Below are 16,258 nucleotides of genomic sequence, written 5' to 3' on the forward strand. Positions count from 1 at the left end.
GGGGATGCTTAGTCTGACTTGTGATCAGGAAAATACAAAGCAAAACAGCAGTGATGTATTTTTTTTTTGCCATTGGTTTAACAAAAAGTAAAATTTTTCCTATATCAAATCTTGATGGAGAGGTAGTACAATTAATACTTTAAAAAAACAGTACAATATGAATTGCCCATTTTCAAGGACAATTTAGCAAAATTTACTTCAAAAATAAGTTTTTAAAAATCCACTCTAGGTAAAGGAATATGTTCAAGGAGACATATGTAAAAAGAAATTTATCATATACTTGTGACAATAGCAAAACAGTAGAATTCTAATTTTTGTCAGTAGGAGTATGGCCCAATAATTGGCACTAGGTGCCAATTTATTAGTTGGTTAAGTGTGAGTCCTCCAACTTTGTTCCTCTTAAGATTTCTTTGGCTATTCTGGATTCCTTGTATGTCCACATGAATTTTAGGATCAGCTTGTCAGTTCATGCAATAAGAAAGTTAGGGGAAAAAAAACCAACAACAAAAAACCCCCCATTAAACATGGAAACTATTCATAAGTCATATCTGATAAGAAACTTTTGTCCAGAATATATAAATAATTCTTATACCTCAATAATAAAAAGATAAATAACCGAATTTAACAATGGACAAATAATCTGAAAAGATATTTTCTGATGCAAGATACACTAATGGCTGATAAGCACATGAAGTGATATTGAACATCATTAGTCATTAGGGAATTTCAAATAAAAAGTACAGTGATATACCACTTCACATTAAGATGGCCATAATAAAAAAAGATAATAACAATTGTTGCCAAGAATTTAAAGAAATTGGGACCCTTAAACATTGCTGGTGGGAATGGAGTGGTGTGTCTGCTATGGAAACCAATTTGTCAGATGTTAAAGACAATGTCAATATATGACCCAGAAATTCTGTTACTAAGTTTATACCTTAGAGATTGAAAACATGTACAAACAAAAACTTGTACATGGATGTTCATAATAGCATTATTCACAATAGCCCCAAAGTGTAACAATCTCAATGCCTATATGGATTATGGATGAAGAAAATGGGTACCTCTGTTCAGTGGAATAATATTTGGCAATACAAAGGAACATAGTACTGATATATACTACAACATGGATGAACCTTGAAAACTGTACTCTAAGTGTAAGAAACCAGTTTCAAAAGACTGTGTATAATTTTATTAATATAAAATATCCATCATAGGCAAATCTATAGAGACAGAAAATAGATTGGTGTCTACCAGGGTTGGGGGCAGTGCGGAGAAGGATGGGGAGTGACTGCTAATTGTTTCTTTTTGAGGTACACTGTTTCTTTTTGAGATAATTAAAGTATTCTAAAATTAAATAGTGGTAATAGTTGCTCAACTTGGTGAATATATGAAAGACCTGTGAGTTGTAGAGTTTGAATGAGTGAATTGTATGGTATGTTAAGTATATCTTAAAGCTTTAAAAAATGTGATAATGATAATTCATTTGCCCAAAATAAAAATCTATAATTTACCCATAGCTTGGAATAGTTTTTGGCAAACTACAGCCCATGAGTCAAATCTAACCAATCCCTCTAATTTACCTATCATCTATACCTGCTTTTGCAGAGTTAGGTAGTGGTGACAGTTCATCTGGCCTGCAAAGTCTAAACTATTTACTATATGGCTTTTTATAGAAAAAGTTTGCCAAATCCTGCTATGAAATAAGAAGTGGTACTTAAAAGGAGAGAGATAGATCTGTGTTTACCAATATAACTAGATCTCAGACATTGTGTTAAGCGAAAATAAGTTTAGGACAATATATACATTGATATCATTTATGTGAAAAAGAAAACAAAGCAGTCATCCAACCCACTAGCAAAAATTATAGAATTGAACAAGTACATGTATTATAGAAATATATTGAACAGGTTCTGAAAAGATACACAGCAATATAATAATATCTCTAAAGAGCACTGGATTTTTGGAATAATAGTCGAAGTGTATTCTGATTCCATTTGTATTATTCTAAATGTTTTCAAAAGAAAATATATAAGTATGTTACATAAATAAAAATATGAACATAAAATGATAATACATTACAGATATTTTTGGTTTGTTTTTCAGAACTAGGAATAACCAAGGTTTGTTAGAGGATGTAAGTATAGCACTCAGTTTGGAATTGCACTTTGCCTGTGATAATGTTAGTAGAGCCTAGAGATTGTCAGGATGCAAAATCTTCAATAAGGAGTCAGTATTTCCTCAGTTTATTCAAGAAATTTCTATGCATAAATGAGCTGGAAAGCTTTGTCTTTTTAAATTTTTCTAGACCTTATTGTCCCTCAAAAACACTTTACTTTTAAAATATTGAACTATAATACCCCCATGGTCTTCTGCATTTCCATTTCTTGTTACTTCTAGCTCTTTGTCCCTTTCAACCCCAATTATAGTTCATTTTGCAGGTTAATATCAATGGTTCATTATTTCATGAATTCAAGAAGACTTTCTTACTTTAATAATTAAGTGCCCAAATAGTTTCTCTATATTGAAATGTATGATTTTCTTTTTAAATATATTTATTGGGGCACCTGGGTGGCTCAGTCGGTTGAGTGTCTGGCTTCAGCTCAGGCCATGATCTCACGGTTCGTGGATTTGAGTGCTGCATTAGGCTCTGTGCTGACAGCTAGCTCAGAGCCTGGAGCCTGTCTTCAGATTCTGTGTCTCCCTCTCTCTCTGGCCCTCCCCTGCTAATGCTGTCTGTCTGTCTGTCTGTCTGTCTGTCTCTCTCTCTCAAAAATAAATAAATAAAACATTAAAGATTTTTAAAGATTATTTATTTATTTGGGGAGGGGGAGGGGAGAGAGAGTGAGAGTGAGAGTGAGAGAGAGAGAGAGAGTCAGTTGGAGAAAGAGAGAGAGAGAACCCAAAGCAGGCTCTGCACTGTAAGCAGAGTCCAACGTGAGGCTCGAACTCAGAAGCAACGAGATCATGACCTGAGCTGCAGTCTGATGCTCAACCTACTGAGCCAACCAGGCGCCCCATATGATTTTCATTATCACTAAAATTATACTATTTGTTTTTAGAAATACAAACAAATGCAAAGTAATTTTGAAGTGTTATTAGAGGAGAAATTGGTGCTGGAAAATGAACTACAGAAGTTGAAGAATACAGAGGTTAGTTCAATTTTGGTGTCTGAAAATGGCAGAATGCCTAAAAAGCCTTATTATTGTGGGATAGAAATCAAAGATATATTTAAATGTTTTAATCATTTTTGATATTAATGATAAGTAACAGCTATGCTTTAAAAATAAAATAATGCTATTTTCTAAATTACCGTATTAGCTATTAAAACCAAAAAGATGCTATGAAAAACAGCAAAAAATTTAGACATTCAACAAGGCATTTCTAGACCAAGTATTTATTTGTTAAGGTGGTGGTGATGGTGGAGGGCACTTAAGGGGAAGAGCACTGGGTGTTGTATGGAAAACAATTTGACAATAAAATATTATGGAAAGAAATATTAACACATTAGGTTTTAAAATATATTTTATTTTTTTAAATTCTTTTTAAAATTCCAGTTAGCTAACATAAAGTGTAATGTTAGTTCAGGTGTACAATGTAGTGATTTAATTCTTATATGCAACACCTGGTGCTAATCACAAGTGCACTCCTTAATCCTCATCACCTATTTAGCCCATTCCACAACCACCTCTTCTCTGGTTACCATCAGTTTATTGTTTATAGTTAAAAGTCTGTTTCTTAGTCTTCCTCTCCTTTTTTAACCCTATGATCCTTTGTTTTGTTTCTTAAGTTCCACATATGAATGAAATCATATGGTAATTGTCTTTCTCTGACTGACTTATTTTGCTTAGTATAATACTCTATATATACACACACACCATATGTTCCTTATTCATTCATCAGTCAGTGGACATTTGGGCTCTTACCATAATTTGACTATTGGTTGATAGTAGCATGTATCCCTTTGAATTGTTATTTTTATATTCTTTGGATAAATACCTAGTAGTGTAAATGCTGGATCATGGGGTAGTTCTTTTTTTAATTTTTTGAGAAACCTCCACACTATTTTCCAGAGTGGCTGCACCAGTTGGCATTCCCACCAAGAGTGCAAGAGTGTTTCCCTGCCTCTGCTTCCTCACTAACACCTGTTGTTTCTTGTATTATTAATTTTGGCCATTCTGATAGGTATGAAGTGGTACCTCATTGTAGTTTTGATTTGTATTTTCCTGATAGTGAGGGATGTTGAGCATCTTTCCATGTGTATGTTGGCCATTTAAATGTCTTGTTTGGAAAATGTCTATTTATGTCTTCTGCCCATATTTTAACTGGATTATTTATTTTTGGTGTTGAGTTTTATAAGTTTTATAGATTTTGGATACTATGCCTTTTTCAGATATGTAATTTGCACATATTTTGGTCCATTCTGTAAGTTCCTTTTAGTTTTGTTGATTGTTTGCATCACCATGTAGAAACTTTTTATCTTGATGAAGTCCCAGTAGTTTATTTTTGTTTCTGTTTCCATTGCCTTAGGGGATGTGTACTAAGATGTTGCTATGTGTGAGGTCAAAGACATTGCTGAATGTGTTTCCTTCAAGATTTTGATAGTTTTCTGACTTATATTTAGATATTTCATCCATTTTGAATTTATTTTTGTGTATAGTGTAAGAAAGTGCTCTGGTTTCACTCTTCTGCATGTCACTGTCCAGTTTTCCCAACATTATTTGTTGAAGAGACTGTCTTTTTTTTCCATAGGATATTCTTTTCTGCTTTGTCAAAGAGCAGTTGAACATACAGTTGTGGGTCCATTTTGGGGTTTTCTATTCTGTTCCATTGACCTCTGTCTCTGTTTCTGTGCCAATACCATAATGTCTTGACGACAGCTTTGTAGTAGAGGCTAAAGTCTGGGATTGTCATGGCTCCCATTTTGGTTTTTCCTTCCCTTCCCTTTCTTTCTTTCTTTCTTTCTTTCTTTCTTTCTTTCTTTCTTTCTTTCTTTCTTTCTTTCTTTCTCTCTCTCTCTCTCTCTCTCTCTCTCTCTCTCTCTCTCTCTCTCTCCTTCCTTCCTTCCTTCCTTCCTTCCTTCCTTCCTTTTTTCCTTTCTTCTTCTTCTTCTTCTTCTTCTTCTTCTTCTTCTTCTTCTTCTTCTTTCTTCTTTCTTCTTTCTTCTTTCTTCTTCTTCTTTCTTCAACATTACTTTGGCTGGTTGGGGTCTTTTGCAGTTCCATACAAATTTTAGAATTGTTTACTTTAGCTCTGTGAAAATTCCTGTTGGTATTTTGATAGGGATTGCATTAAATGTGTAGATTACTTTGGGTAGTATGGACATTTTAACAATGTTTGTTCTTCTAATCCATAAGCATGGAATATTTTTCCATTTATTTGTGTCTTCAGTTTCCCCCCCCCCCCCACAAATGTTTCTTAATTTTCAGAGCACAGATCTTTCACTTCTTTGTTTAGGTTTATTCATAGGTATCTTATGATTTTTTTGGTGCAATTGTAAATGGGATCAATTTCTTGATTTCTCTTTCTGTTGCTTCATTATTGGTGTATAGGACTGCAATCGATTTCTGTACATTGATTTTGTACCCTGTGAATTTGCTGAATTCATTTATCACTTCTAGCAGCCTTTTGATGGAGTCTTTTGGGTTTTCTGTGTAGAGTATCATGTCATATATGAAGAGTGGAAGTTTGACTTCTTCCTAGCCAATTGGATGCCTTTTTTTTCTTTATAAAAATGAGGTGAAGACATCCAGTACTATGTTGAACAGTGGTGAAAATGGACCTCCCTGTCATGTTTCTGATCATAAGGGAAAGCTCTGTTTTCCCCCATTTGGTGATATTAGCAGTGGGTCTTTCATAGACGGCCTTTATGATGTTGAAGTATGTTCCTTCTATCCCTACTTTCTTGAGGGCTTTTTCAAGAATAGATTCTTTATGTTGTCAAATGCTTTTTCTGCATCTATTGAGAGGGTTATATGGTTCTTATCCTTTTTTAAAATTAACTGGCGTATCATGTTGATTGATATACAAATATGGAACAAGCCCGGTAGCCCAGGAATAAATCCCACTTGATCATTGTGAATGATTCTTTTTATGTACCATTGGATTTGATTTACTAGTATTGTCTTGAAAATTTTTGCATCCATGTTCAGCAGGGATATTGGCCTGTAATTTTCCTTTTTAGTGGGGTCTTTGCATGGTTTTGGAATCAAGGTAATGCTGGCCAATAGAATGAGTTTGGAAGTTTGCCTTCCATTTCTATTTTTTGGAACAGTTTGAGAAAAATAGGTATTAACTCTTTTTTTTGTAATTAACATCTGTTAATTAACATCTATTTATTTTTTTTCCATAATATTTTATTGTCAAATTGTTTTCCATACAACACTCAGTGCTCTTCCCCTTAAGTGCCCTCCACCATCACCACCACCTGTCTTCCCCCCACCCCCCCAACCCTCAGTTCATTCTCAGCTTTCAATAGTCTCTCAAGTTCTGCATCCCTCTCTCTCCCCAACTCTCTCTCCCTCCTCCGTTCCCCCTGGTTCTCCATTAGGTCTCTCTTGTTTTCCTGCTAGACCTATGAGTGTAAACATATGGTTTCTGTCCTTCTCTGCCTGGCTTACTTCACTCAGCATGACACCCTCAAGGTCCATCCACTTTCCTACAAAGGGCCATATGTCATTCCCTCTCATTGCCATGTAGTACTCCATCGTGACTATATACCACATCTTCTTGATCCATTCATCAGGTGATGGACATTTAGGCTCCTTCCATGTTTTGGCTATTGTTGACATTGCTGCTATGAACACTGGGGTACATGTGCTCCTATGCATCAGCATTTCTGTCTCTCTTGGGTAAATCCCCAAGGTATTAACTCTTTAAATGTTTGATAGAATTTCCCTGGGAAGCCATCCAGCCCTGGACTCTTGTTTGTTGGGAGGAGATTTTTGATTACTAATTCAATTTATTTCCTGACTATGGGTCTGTTCAAATTTTATATTTCCTCCTGTATCAGTTTTGGTAGTTTATATGTTTCTAGAAATTTTATCCATTTCTTCCAGATTGCCTAATCTGTTTGCATATAATTTTCATAATCTTTCATAATTGTTTGTATTTCTGTGGTGTTTGGTTGTGATCTCTCTTTTATTCAAGGTTTTGTTTATTTAGGTCCTTTCTCTCTCTTTCCCTCCCTCTCTCTCTCTCTCTTTTTGTAAGTCTGCCTAAGGGTTTATTGATAATTTTTTCGAAGAACCAACCCTAGTTTTGTTGATCTGTTCTAATTTTTTATTTCTATTTCATTTATTCCTGCTCTAATCTTAATTATATCTATTTTTTTTCTGTTTGTTTAAGGCTTTATTTGCTGTTCTTTTCCCAGCTTCTTTAGGTATAAGGTTAGATTGTGCATTTGAGACTTTTCTTGCTTTTTGAGTAAGGCCTGTATTACTATATACTCCCCTCTTGTGACTACCTTTGCTACATCCCAGAGGTTTTCATTTTCATTGCTTCCATGTATTATTTAATTTCTTCCTTAACCTACCTTTCTTTCGTTCGTTCGTTCGTTCTTTCTTTCTTTCTTTCTTTCTTTCTTTCTTTCTTTCGAGAGTGAGCCCAAACAAGGGAGGGGCAGAGAGAGATGGGGCAGAAGATTTGAAGTGGGCTCTGTGCTGACCACAGAGAGCCCAATGTGTGGCTCGAACTTATGAACTGTAAGATCATGACCTGAGCTAAAGTTGGGCACTTAACTGAGCCACCTGGTGCCCGTATTTCTTCTTCTTCTTTTTTTTAATGTCTATTTATTTTTGAGAGAGAGATAGAGTGCGAGCAGGGGAGAAGCAGAGAGAGAGGGAGCAGGCTCCAGGCTCCGAGCTGTCAGCACAGAGCCCGACGCGGGGCTCGAACCCACAGACCATGAGATCATGACCTGAGCCGAAGTTGGATATTTAACCAACTGAGCCACCCAGGCGCCCCCTATTTCTTCTTTAATTTCCTCATTAGCCCATTCATTCTTTAGTAGAATGTTCTTCAACCTCTTTGTGTTTGTGGTCTTTCCAAATTTTTTCTTGTGGTTGATTTCAAGTTTCATAGCATTGTGGTCCGAAAATATCCATGGTATCATCTCAATATTTTGTACTGATTGAGGGCTGATTTGTGACCCAAATATGTGATCATTTTTGGAGAATGTTCCATGCACACTTTTAAAGAATTTGTATTTTGCTTTAGGATGAGATGCTCTGAATATATCTTTTAAGTCTATCTTATCCAGTGTGCCCATCAAAGCCATTGTTGATATTCTGCTTACATGATCTGTCTATTGCTATAAGTGGGTTGTTAAAGTCCCCTACTATTATTGTATTATTATCAATGAGTTTCTTTAAGGTTTTTTAATTAACATATTTGACTGGTTTCAAGTTGGGGGCATGAATATTTAAAATTAGTAGACCTTGTTGGATAGACCCCCTTTTTATAGTGTAGTACCCTTCTTCATCTCTTATTACAGACTTTGGTTTAAAATCTAGTTTGGGGCGCTTGTGTGGCTCAGTTGGTTAAGCGAACAACTTCAGCTCAGGTCATGATTTCACGGTTCAGGAGTTCAAGCCCCACATCAGGCTCTGTGCTGACAGTTCCAGGCCTCAAGCCTGCTTCAGATTCTGTGTCTCCCTCTCTCTCTACCCCTCCCCTGCTCACGCTGTCTCTCAAAAATAAATAAACATTAAGAAAATTTTTAAAAATAAAATCTAGTTTGATATGGCTACTCCAGCTTTCTTTTGAAATCCATTAGCAAGAAAAATGGTTCTCTATCCCCTCTCTTGCAACTTGGAGGTGGATTTGGTTCTAAAATGAGTCTCTTGTAAGCAGCATATTGATAGGTATTATTTTTTGTATCTATTCTGTATATATACCTTATGTCTTTGATTGGAACATTTAATCCATTTACATTCAGAGTTATTATTGATATTTATGAATGTAGTGTCATTGTGCTACCTGTAAAGTCACTGTTCTTATAAATTGTCTCTGTTGCTTTCTAGTCTTTGTTGCTTTTGGTCTCTTTTTCCTGCTCAAAGAGTCCCCTTTAATATTTCATGTAGAATTGGTTTAGTGTTCATGAAACTCCTTTAGGTTTGCTTGTCTTGAAAACTCTCTCTCTAATTCTGAATGACAGACTTGCTGTATAAAGTATAAATACTGCTTTAATTGCTATCTTTTTAAATTACTTTTTATGTGAGTAATAATAGCCTATATTTCTATTTTTCCAACTTGTAAAACTATTTTTTCTTGCCTTGCTACAATGGCAAAGACATTTAGAATGATATTGAATAGACATGATGAGAGTAGGCATTTTTAATTTGTTCCTTATTTAAAGGGAAGTTTTCTACAGTCATTCAGCCTATTCTTTTTTAATTTCAGTATCATTTATCAGGGTAAAATATTTTTCTTTTCATATTTTGCTAAAAATTTTTTTCATGCTCCATAAAATTCTTTCAGTCTCTGCCTACTGCCTAATTCTGAAGCCATTCCTACATTTTTAGTTATATGTTACAATAGCACCACACTTCCAGATAACAAAATCTTTATTACTTTTTATTTACTGGCCAATTGGTTGCTTTACAGTAAAGAGTTTACAGTCTTGTTTTAAGTTATTACAGTCTGTATTTAAGTGATATTAAATCACTTAAGAACCTTAAGATAAGATACTTTTTTTTTGTTCTTTTCCAGCCTGCATACCATTATTTTCATACATTTTACTTTCTATGGTAAACTGCACAACACATTGTCATTAGTTTAGCTGTAAACTATTACCTTTTAAAGAGATTTAAATAACAAGGAAAACAGTCTTTATATTTATTTACTCACTTAATTATAATTTCTGTTGGTCTTTAATTTGTATATTTCTTTATTTCTGTCTAGTGTCATTTTTCTTGTGTTTAAAGGTTTCTTTATTATTATTATTATTATTTTGTTCAGATCTGAAGCTGACATATTCTTTCAACTCTTTGATTTCTGAAAAAAACTTTTTTCTTTTGCCATCAGTTTTGAAACGTATTTTCTCTGGATAAAGAATTCTAGATTGACTGGTTCTTTTTCTTCTAGTACTTTAAAGATTTCTCCTTTATCTTCTGGCTTGCATTGTTTCTGAAAAGTCTGCTGTCTACATTATTTTGTATATGATCTACTTTTCTCCTCTGTCTGCTTTTAAGATTTTTATCCTGATTATTGCTTATAATTTTATTATGATATGTCATGGAAGTAATTTTCCTTATTTTTTTTGAGTTTGTGGGGATAAAGTTTTTGTCAAATTTGAAAATAAAATTTGGCCATTGCTTCTTCAAATATTTATTTTCTTTCCTCACTTCTTCTCTCCATCATGTATTGAAATTACAAGAATATTTGTCCACTTGAGGTTTTCTCACAACTGATAAGCTGTTCATTATTTTAAGTCTCTTTTATTCATTTTAAAGTATTTTTTGATTGCCAATGTATATTAGATTTTTCTGAATAGGAAATATATCCCCAAACTCATATTTAAACTAAAAAGTTACTTGGGGATCATAACAGTTCTCATTAGAATTCATTATTATATTCTTTTTTCATATTTTATGAGGATTATTACACTTTGTGTTTAACTTGTGAGAGCTTTGCCACTATCATGAAATTGTATCTGTTGGGAGTTGTATAATACATTAAATAAACACCTAGTGCCTTAATAGGTCTCTATTGTTAAGCTCATATAAAAATTTCAATAATCTAATTGTTAATTATTTTCTCAACTTTCTTGAATAAAATAATCTAGTACTACATAGCTGTTCATGAATACTTTGAAATTTGTGGTTAGTTTGTTTTGAAATGCAAATTTGTTCCAACACAATTTCAACATAATATCAACTTTACATTTGTTTATCCACAAATTCACCTGATAGAAGTACTAAGTTAAAGAAGAAAGCAGGCTCTGTACATTATATTTGTTCGCCATATCTGTAGTATACCACATCAGTCCACATCTGTGGTTACAACTTTTTATGTAATTTCAGATAACCCTTCTTCCCAAACTGCACGATAACAGGTTGTAACCTATTCAACGGTCACTTCCACAAACACACAAGTCTTTCTCAAAACAAAGAATTGTATTTCTCATATTATGTGTTTCTCAAACCATGTGACTTTGTAAAATGGAACTGTTTTTATTAGGTTTCTATTTTTTTAACGTATCATTGACAATGTTTGTTGCATGCTGGGCACCTTACCTCATTTCTTTCATATATCCTGCAGTTTTTAGTACATGAGTTTTCACAGATGATTTTCAGGAAGGTATATATTATGGAAGACCTGGCTGTAATTTTTCAGGGAATTTACTTCTTTATATATATATATACATACACACACACACACACGCATACACATACATACATATATACTATATACTTCTTTTGATATAGCTTATATACTCTGTACATCCAGTGAAGCACCATAGCAAACATTCTGACTGTACCCTTAGTTTTGTTTTGCTTCTTTTTAGATAATTTTCCTTGAAACATAGTATAGTGATTCTCAAAGTAAAATGGAAATCTTAGTAATGCATATTATCTTTTTTTTCCTATAATGTATTCTCTCATTAACTGTTTATTTCTGGCTTATATAAAATTACACAGAAAACAAAGTCGACATATGATCAGAAAAAGAAAACAATGAAAATGGAAAAGAAAAAAGACAAAAGAAAATCTGAGGATACAGAAGAGTAAGACATAAAGCTGCATGTTTATATTTTTTCTTGTTAATTTATATTTTCATTTTATACAAACAATTTGAGGTCATATAAACATAAATTATTAACAGACTTCTAAAAAATATAACACTACGTAGTACCATAGTTTTATAAGCAGACCAGAATATGATGGTGGAAGAGGGCTGAGAAGGGAAGAACAAAGAACTAAAGGTAGATTAGGAGGATGAACCATGTAGTCAGGAATAAGTAAACGGAATTAAATCTGTAAATCATTCTAGGGACAGAGGATTTACATTATTTCCTTGATGATTTAGCTAGTGATTTGTGATTTATATATAAACTCCTCAGTCTGGGCTGTTCTTATTTTAATCATATTTCTTGATTATACTTATTTTGTGAAAGCAATTATCTATTTTTTATGCATGTGGATTATTGTAAAGTGGCCTTTTAAGTGAATATTTCTTTAGTAATATAGAATATTTTCTGCACTTTGAATTTGCTTTAGTCAAATCCTAATATGGGGCACCTGGGTGGCTCAGTTGGTTAAGTGTCTGACATTGCTCAGGTCATGATCTCGCAGTTTGTGGGTTTGAACTCCACGTAAAACCCTGTGTTGACAACACAGAGCCTGGAGCCTGCTTCCCATTCAGTGTCTCCCTCTTTCTCTGCCCCTTCCCCACTCACGCTCTGTCTATCTCTCTCCAAAATAAAGATAAATATATAATTTTAAAAAAGAAACTGTGAATCCAATCTCTATAGAGTTTTAAAATTCAGAAAAGAAATTCATTGGATAAGTAGCCTTGACCTTTGTTTCAGAGAAGAAAAAATGACCACTCTCTTTTCTTTCTTTTGCTCATTTATTTTGTTTCTTTAATTCCACATATGAGTGAAATCATATGATATTTATCTTTCTCTGAATGACTTAGTTCACTTAGCATAATACTAAGCTCCATCCACATTGTTGCAAATGGCAAGATTTCATTCTTTTTAATGGCTGGGTAATATTCCAGTGTGTGTGTGGGGGGTGGGGTGGGTATCATATCATTGTTATCCACTCATCAGTTGATAAACACTTGTGCTGTTTCTATAATTTGGCTATTGTAGATAATGCTGCATGTATCCCTTTGAAATAGTATTTTTGTATTTTTTGGGTAAATACCTAGTAATGCAATTGCTAGATCATAGGGTAGTTCTATTTTTAACTTTTTGAGGAACCTCCATACTGTTTTCCAGAGTGGCTCTACCAGTTTGCATTCCCACCTATAGCAAGAGGGTTCCCCTTTCTCCACATCCTTGCCAACATGTATTGTTTCTCATGTTGTTGGCAAAGCAAGAAACAGACTCTTAACTATACTCTTAACTATCAAGAACAAACTGATGGTTTCCCTTAAAGGGGAGATGCATAGGGGGATGGGTTAAATAAGTGATGGAGATTAAGGAGTGCATTTGTTGTGATGAGCACTGGGTGTTGGACGGAAGTATTGAATCACTGTATTAAACACCCGAAACTAATATAACACTGTATGTTAACTAGCTGGACTTTATTTATTTATTTAAAAAAAACCCTAATGTTTGTTTATAGTTGAGAGAGACAGAATAAGAGCAGACGAAGGGCATAGAGAGAGGGAGACAAAGAACCTGAAGCAAGCTCCATGATCTGAACTGTCAGCACAGAGTCTGATGTGGGGCTCAAACCCATAAACTGCGAAATCATGACCTGAGCTGAAGTTGGATGCTTAATCAACTGAGCCACCTAGGCACCCCAACTAACTGGACTTTAAATAAAAACTTAAGAAAAGATGATGCAAGAGGGAAAATGACCAGTGTACTTTGAAAATCCTTGCCTCATCTCACTTTCATATTTTAATCATACCAATGAGAAGTTAGAGAAATGTTATTCCAATTACTTATCACATATATGGATTTTATGTATCATAAAAATATGACCTTTTGATAAACTTTATTTCTTTAAAAATGGTTTAAGTACTACTTAAGTAGCAAAGTAGTTATGCAATTTAAAGTATTGTAATATATTTAAAAACCTTTTTAATAACAGGAAGAAGTTTCAGGTCAAAGAGCTTAATGTAAAAGAAGATTTGCTTCAAGTTAAGGTAATACACATAATCTATGCATCTAAATTTAATTAATACATGCTCTGATAATTATATATGTAGAAAACAGTATGTATGTAAACATAGGGATATATGTGTGTGTATTTGTGGGTATGTGTGTACTAATGTTCTTTCTAAGATATTTCTTGTTAGTTGACTTTATCAGTAATTTTTTTTCAGAAAATAAAATGGTAAATCTAGGCATGTTTACTGTCAAGTCAAGGTTATGAAAATTACCATGGTTTATTCAAATACAGGCAATATCATGGAAAAAAGATCACACTGAGAGTCATAACAGTAACTTACCAGTTCTGTGACAATGGACAAGTCCCTTTAACCTAGTTGGGCTTTATATTTTTGATCACTAAATGATATCTATCTTGAAATGGTATATGAGGTGTAAGAATCAAATAAGAAAAAGCTCTCCAGTAATTGTGAACTATAAAGTCCACTCTTTTTTTGTGATTGAATGAAAGGTAAGTAGCCTTGGTTTCATCTTGGCTTTGGAATACTTTTTCCCCCCTACAAGTTCACTTTTTTAAAAATAACCATCAGAGCATCATACCACTAATTTCAGTGAGTGGCTGGAGTTGAGTGTCCCACAAGTATATCTGAATGGTTCATGAATCAGGTAACAAATTTGGGAAGAAAATGAGAGGGTCACTTGAGATGTTGAATATAAAATGTTCAACTTTATGGTATAGCTTTCTATTCTTGCATAACAAGTTACCATAAATATCCAGTTATTAAAACAACTTGTATTATCTCATAGTTTGGGTTAGGAGGCTGAACAGGCTTAGCTGTGTCTTATGCTCAAGGTCTTACTAAACTGCAGTCAAGGTAATGGCTAGGCTGTGTTCCATTCTGTAAGCTGGGTTACTCTTCCAAGCTCAACTGGATGTGGCAAACTTCATTTCCTTCCTAGGACTGAGGCACTAAGCCATGAGACCTTTCCATAGGCAGTTTACGTCACAGCGTCTTGCTTCTTCCTCAAGGCCAGATTCTGCTAAGACAGTCTTAGGTGACGTAACATGATTATGAGGATGATATCTTCTCATGTTAGATATATACTGCAATCTAATAAAAGGAGTGGCATCTCATCACTTTGCTATATTCTGTTGGCTAGAAACAAGGCACAGGTCCCACCCATAGTCAAAAGGAGTGGATTATTCAGAGCATAACAACAAGAATGGAGATCATGCTGGCCATATGAGAATTCTGCCTGCCACACTTAACATTTTATTTTAGATAGAGCAGTACATTTAATGGTATATTTATTTGCATATTTAAAATTATTATAATCCCATTATATAGTTAATATTCAAAGTTTTTAAGTTAGTGTTTAGTTGGGCTGTGTTTTATTCCATTCAGACTGTTAACAAAATATCAGGGACTGGATGGTTTATAGAAAGCAGAAATTTATTTCTCAGATCTTGGGTCTGGATTCAAGATGAAGATGTCAATATGGTGAGGTGAGGGGTCTCTTCTGGGCTGTGGACTTCTTGTTCTTACTCATATGACAGGAAAGGCAAGGGCATTCTCTCAGTCCCCTTTTTAAGGGCATTTATCTCACTCATGAGGGCCCCTCATCCTAATACCAGTACATTGGGCATTAGGATTTCAACATGTGAATTTGCAGGTAGGGAGAGGAAGGAAGTGGGACACAAAAATTCAGACCATAGTAGGCTTAAATAACAAAGTATGTGTGACTTAAACAACAAACATTTATTTTTCATAGTTCTGGAGGCTGGGAAGTCCAAGATCAAAGCACCAGCAGACTTAGTGTCTGGTGAGAGCCTGATTCCTGGTTTATAGAAGGCCATTTTCTTGCTGTGTCTTCACATGACAGAAATGGCAAGGGAGGTCTCTGGAGTCTCTCTTATAAGGCCACTAAACCATTCATGACAATACTACCTTCAAGACGTAATCACTTCCCGAAAGCCCTACTTCCAAATACCATCACATTGGACATTAGGTTATAATATATGAATTTTGGCAGGTGGGACACAAACATTTAGTTTGTAGCAGCTAATGTCACTTAAAATTATTTTCTGAATTTAAGGTCAAAATTTTCTATGTAAGTATAAGTTTTTTTCTGATAAGGTCTATGGGTTTAATGAGAATTTTAAAGAAATTTATCTTCCCCCTCCAAAACTTGATTCTGTACTATCACCGATCTAGGACATTTTACAGAAGTCAACAGAAGCTAAAAGTGATTCACTTGGGCTTAGAGAATAAATTGGTAGGGAAATCTGAACTGCACATATGGCTCTCTGAATCCTACCTGGCATTTGCAGTTAGTGAAAATATATTTGAATTTGCTTCCTCAGGCAGCATGGATAATAGAATGAGTTGGTATTATTAACCATCTGTTCAAGTAACTATAGTGCTTTTAAAGTGTCTTGGGGGTGTCTGGGTGGCTCAGTCGGTT

General features: G+C 34.3%; 1 protein-coding gene across 4 annotated transcripts in view; it reads left to right on the plus strand.

Moving 5' to 3' along the window:
- The window catches only part of LOC115304342 (coiled-coil domain-containing protein 7-like), a 104,962-nt gene that overhangs the window by 65,215 nt on the left and 23,489 nt on the right, over positions 1–16,258 (plus strand). For all 4 annotated transcript variants that reach the window (XM_029954496.1, XM_029954492.1, XM_029954493.1 and 1 more), the window contains exons 11-14: positions 2,107–2,137; positions 3,063–3,152; positions 11,643–11,728; positions 13,773–13,827. In XM_029954496.1, the coding sequence (XP_029810356.1) occupies positions 2,107–2,137; positions 3,063–3,152; positions 11,643–11,728; positions 13,773–13,827 (262 nt within the window). The remainder of the gene's footprint in view (positions 1–2,106; positions 2,138–3,062; positions 3,153–11,642; positions 11,729–13,772; positions 13,828–16,258) is intronic.

The sequence above is a fragment of the Suricata suricatta genome, chromosome 10 (genome assembly GCF_006229205.1).
Source record: "Suricata suricatta isolate VVHF042 chromosome 10, meerkat_22Aug2017_6uvM2_HiC, whole genome shotgun sequence".
Lineage (NCBI taxonomy): Eukaryota > Metazoa > Chordata > Mammalia > Carnivora > Herpestidae > Suricata > Suricata suricatta.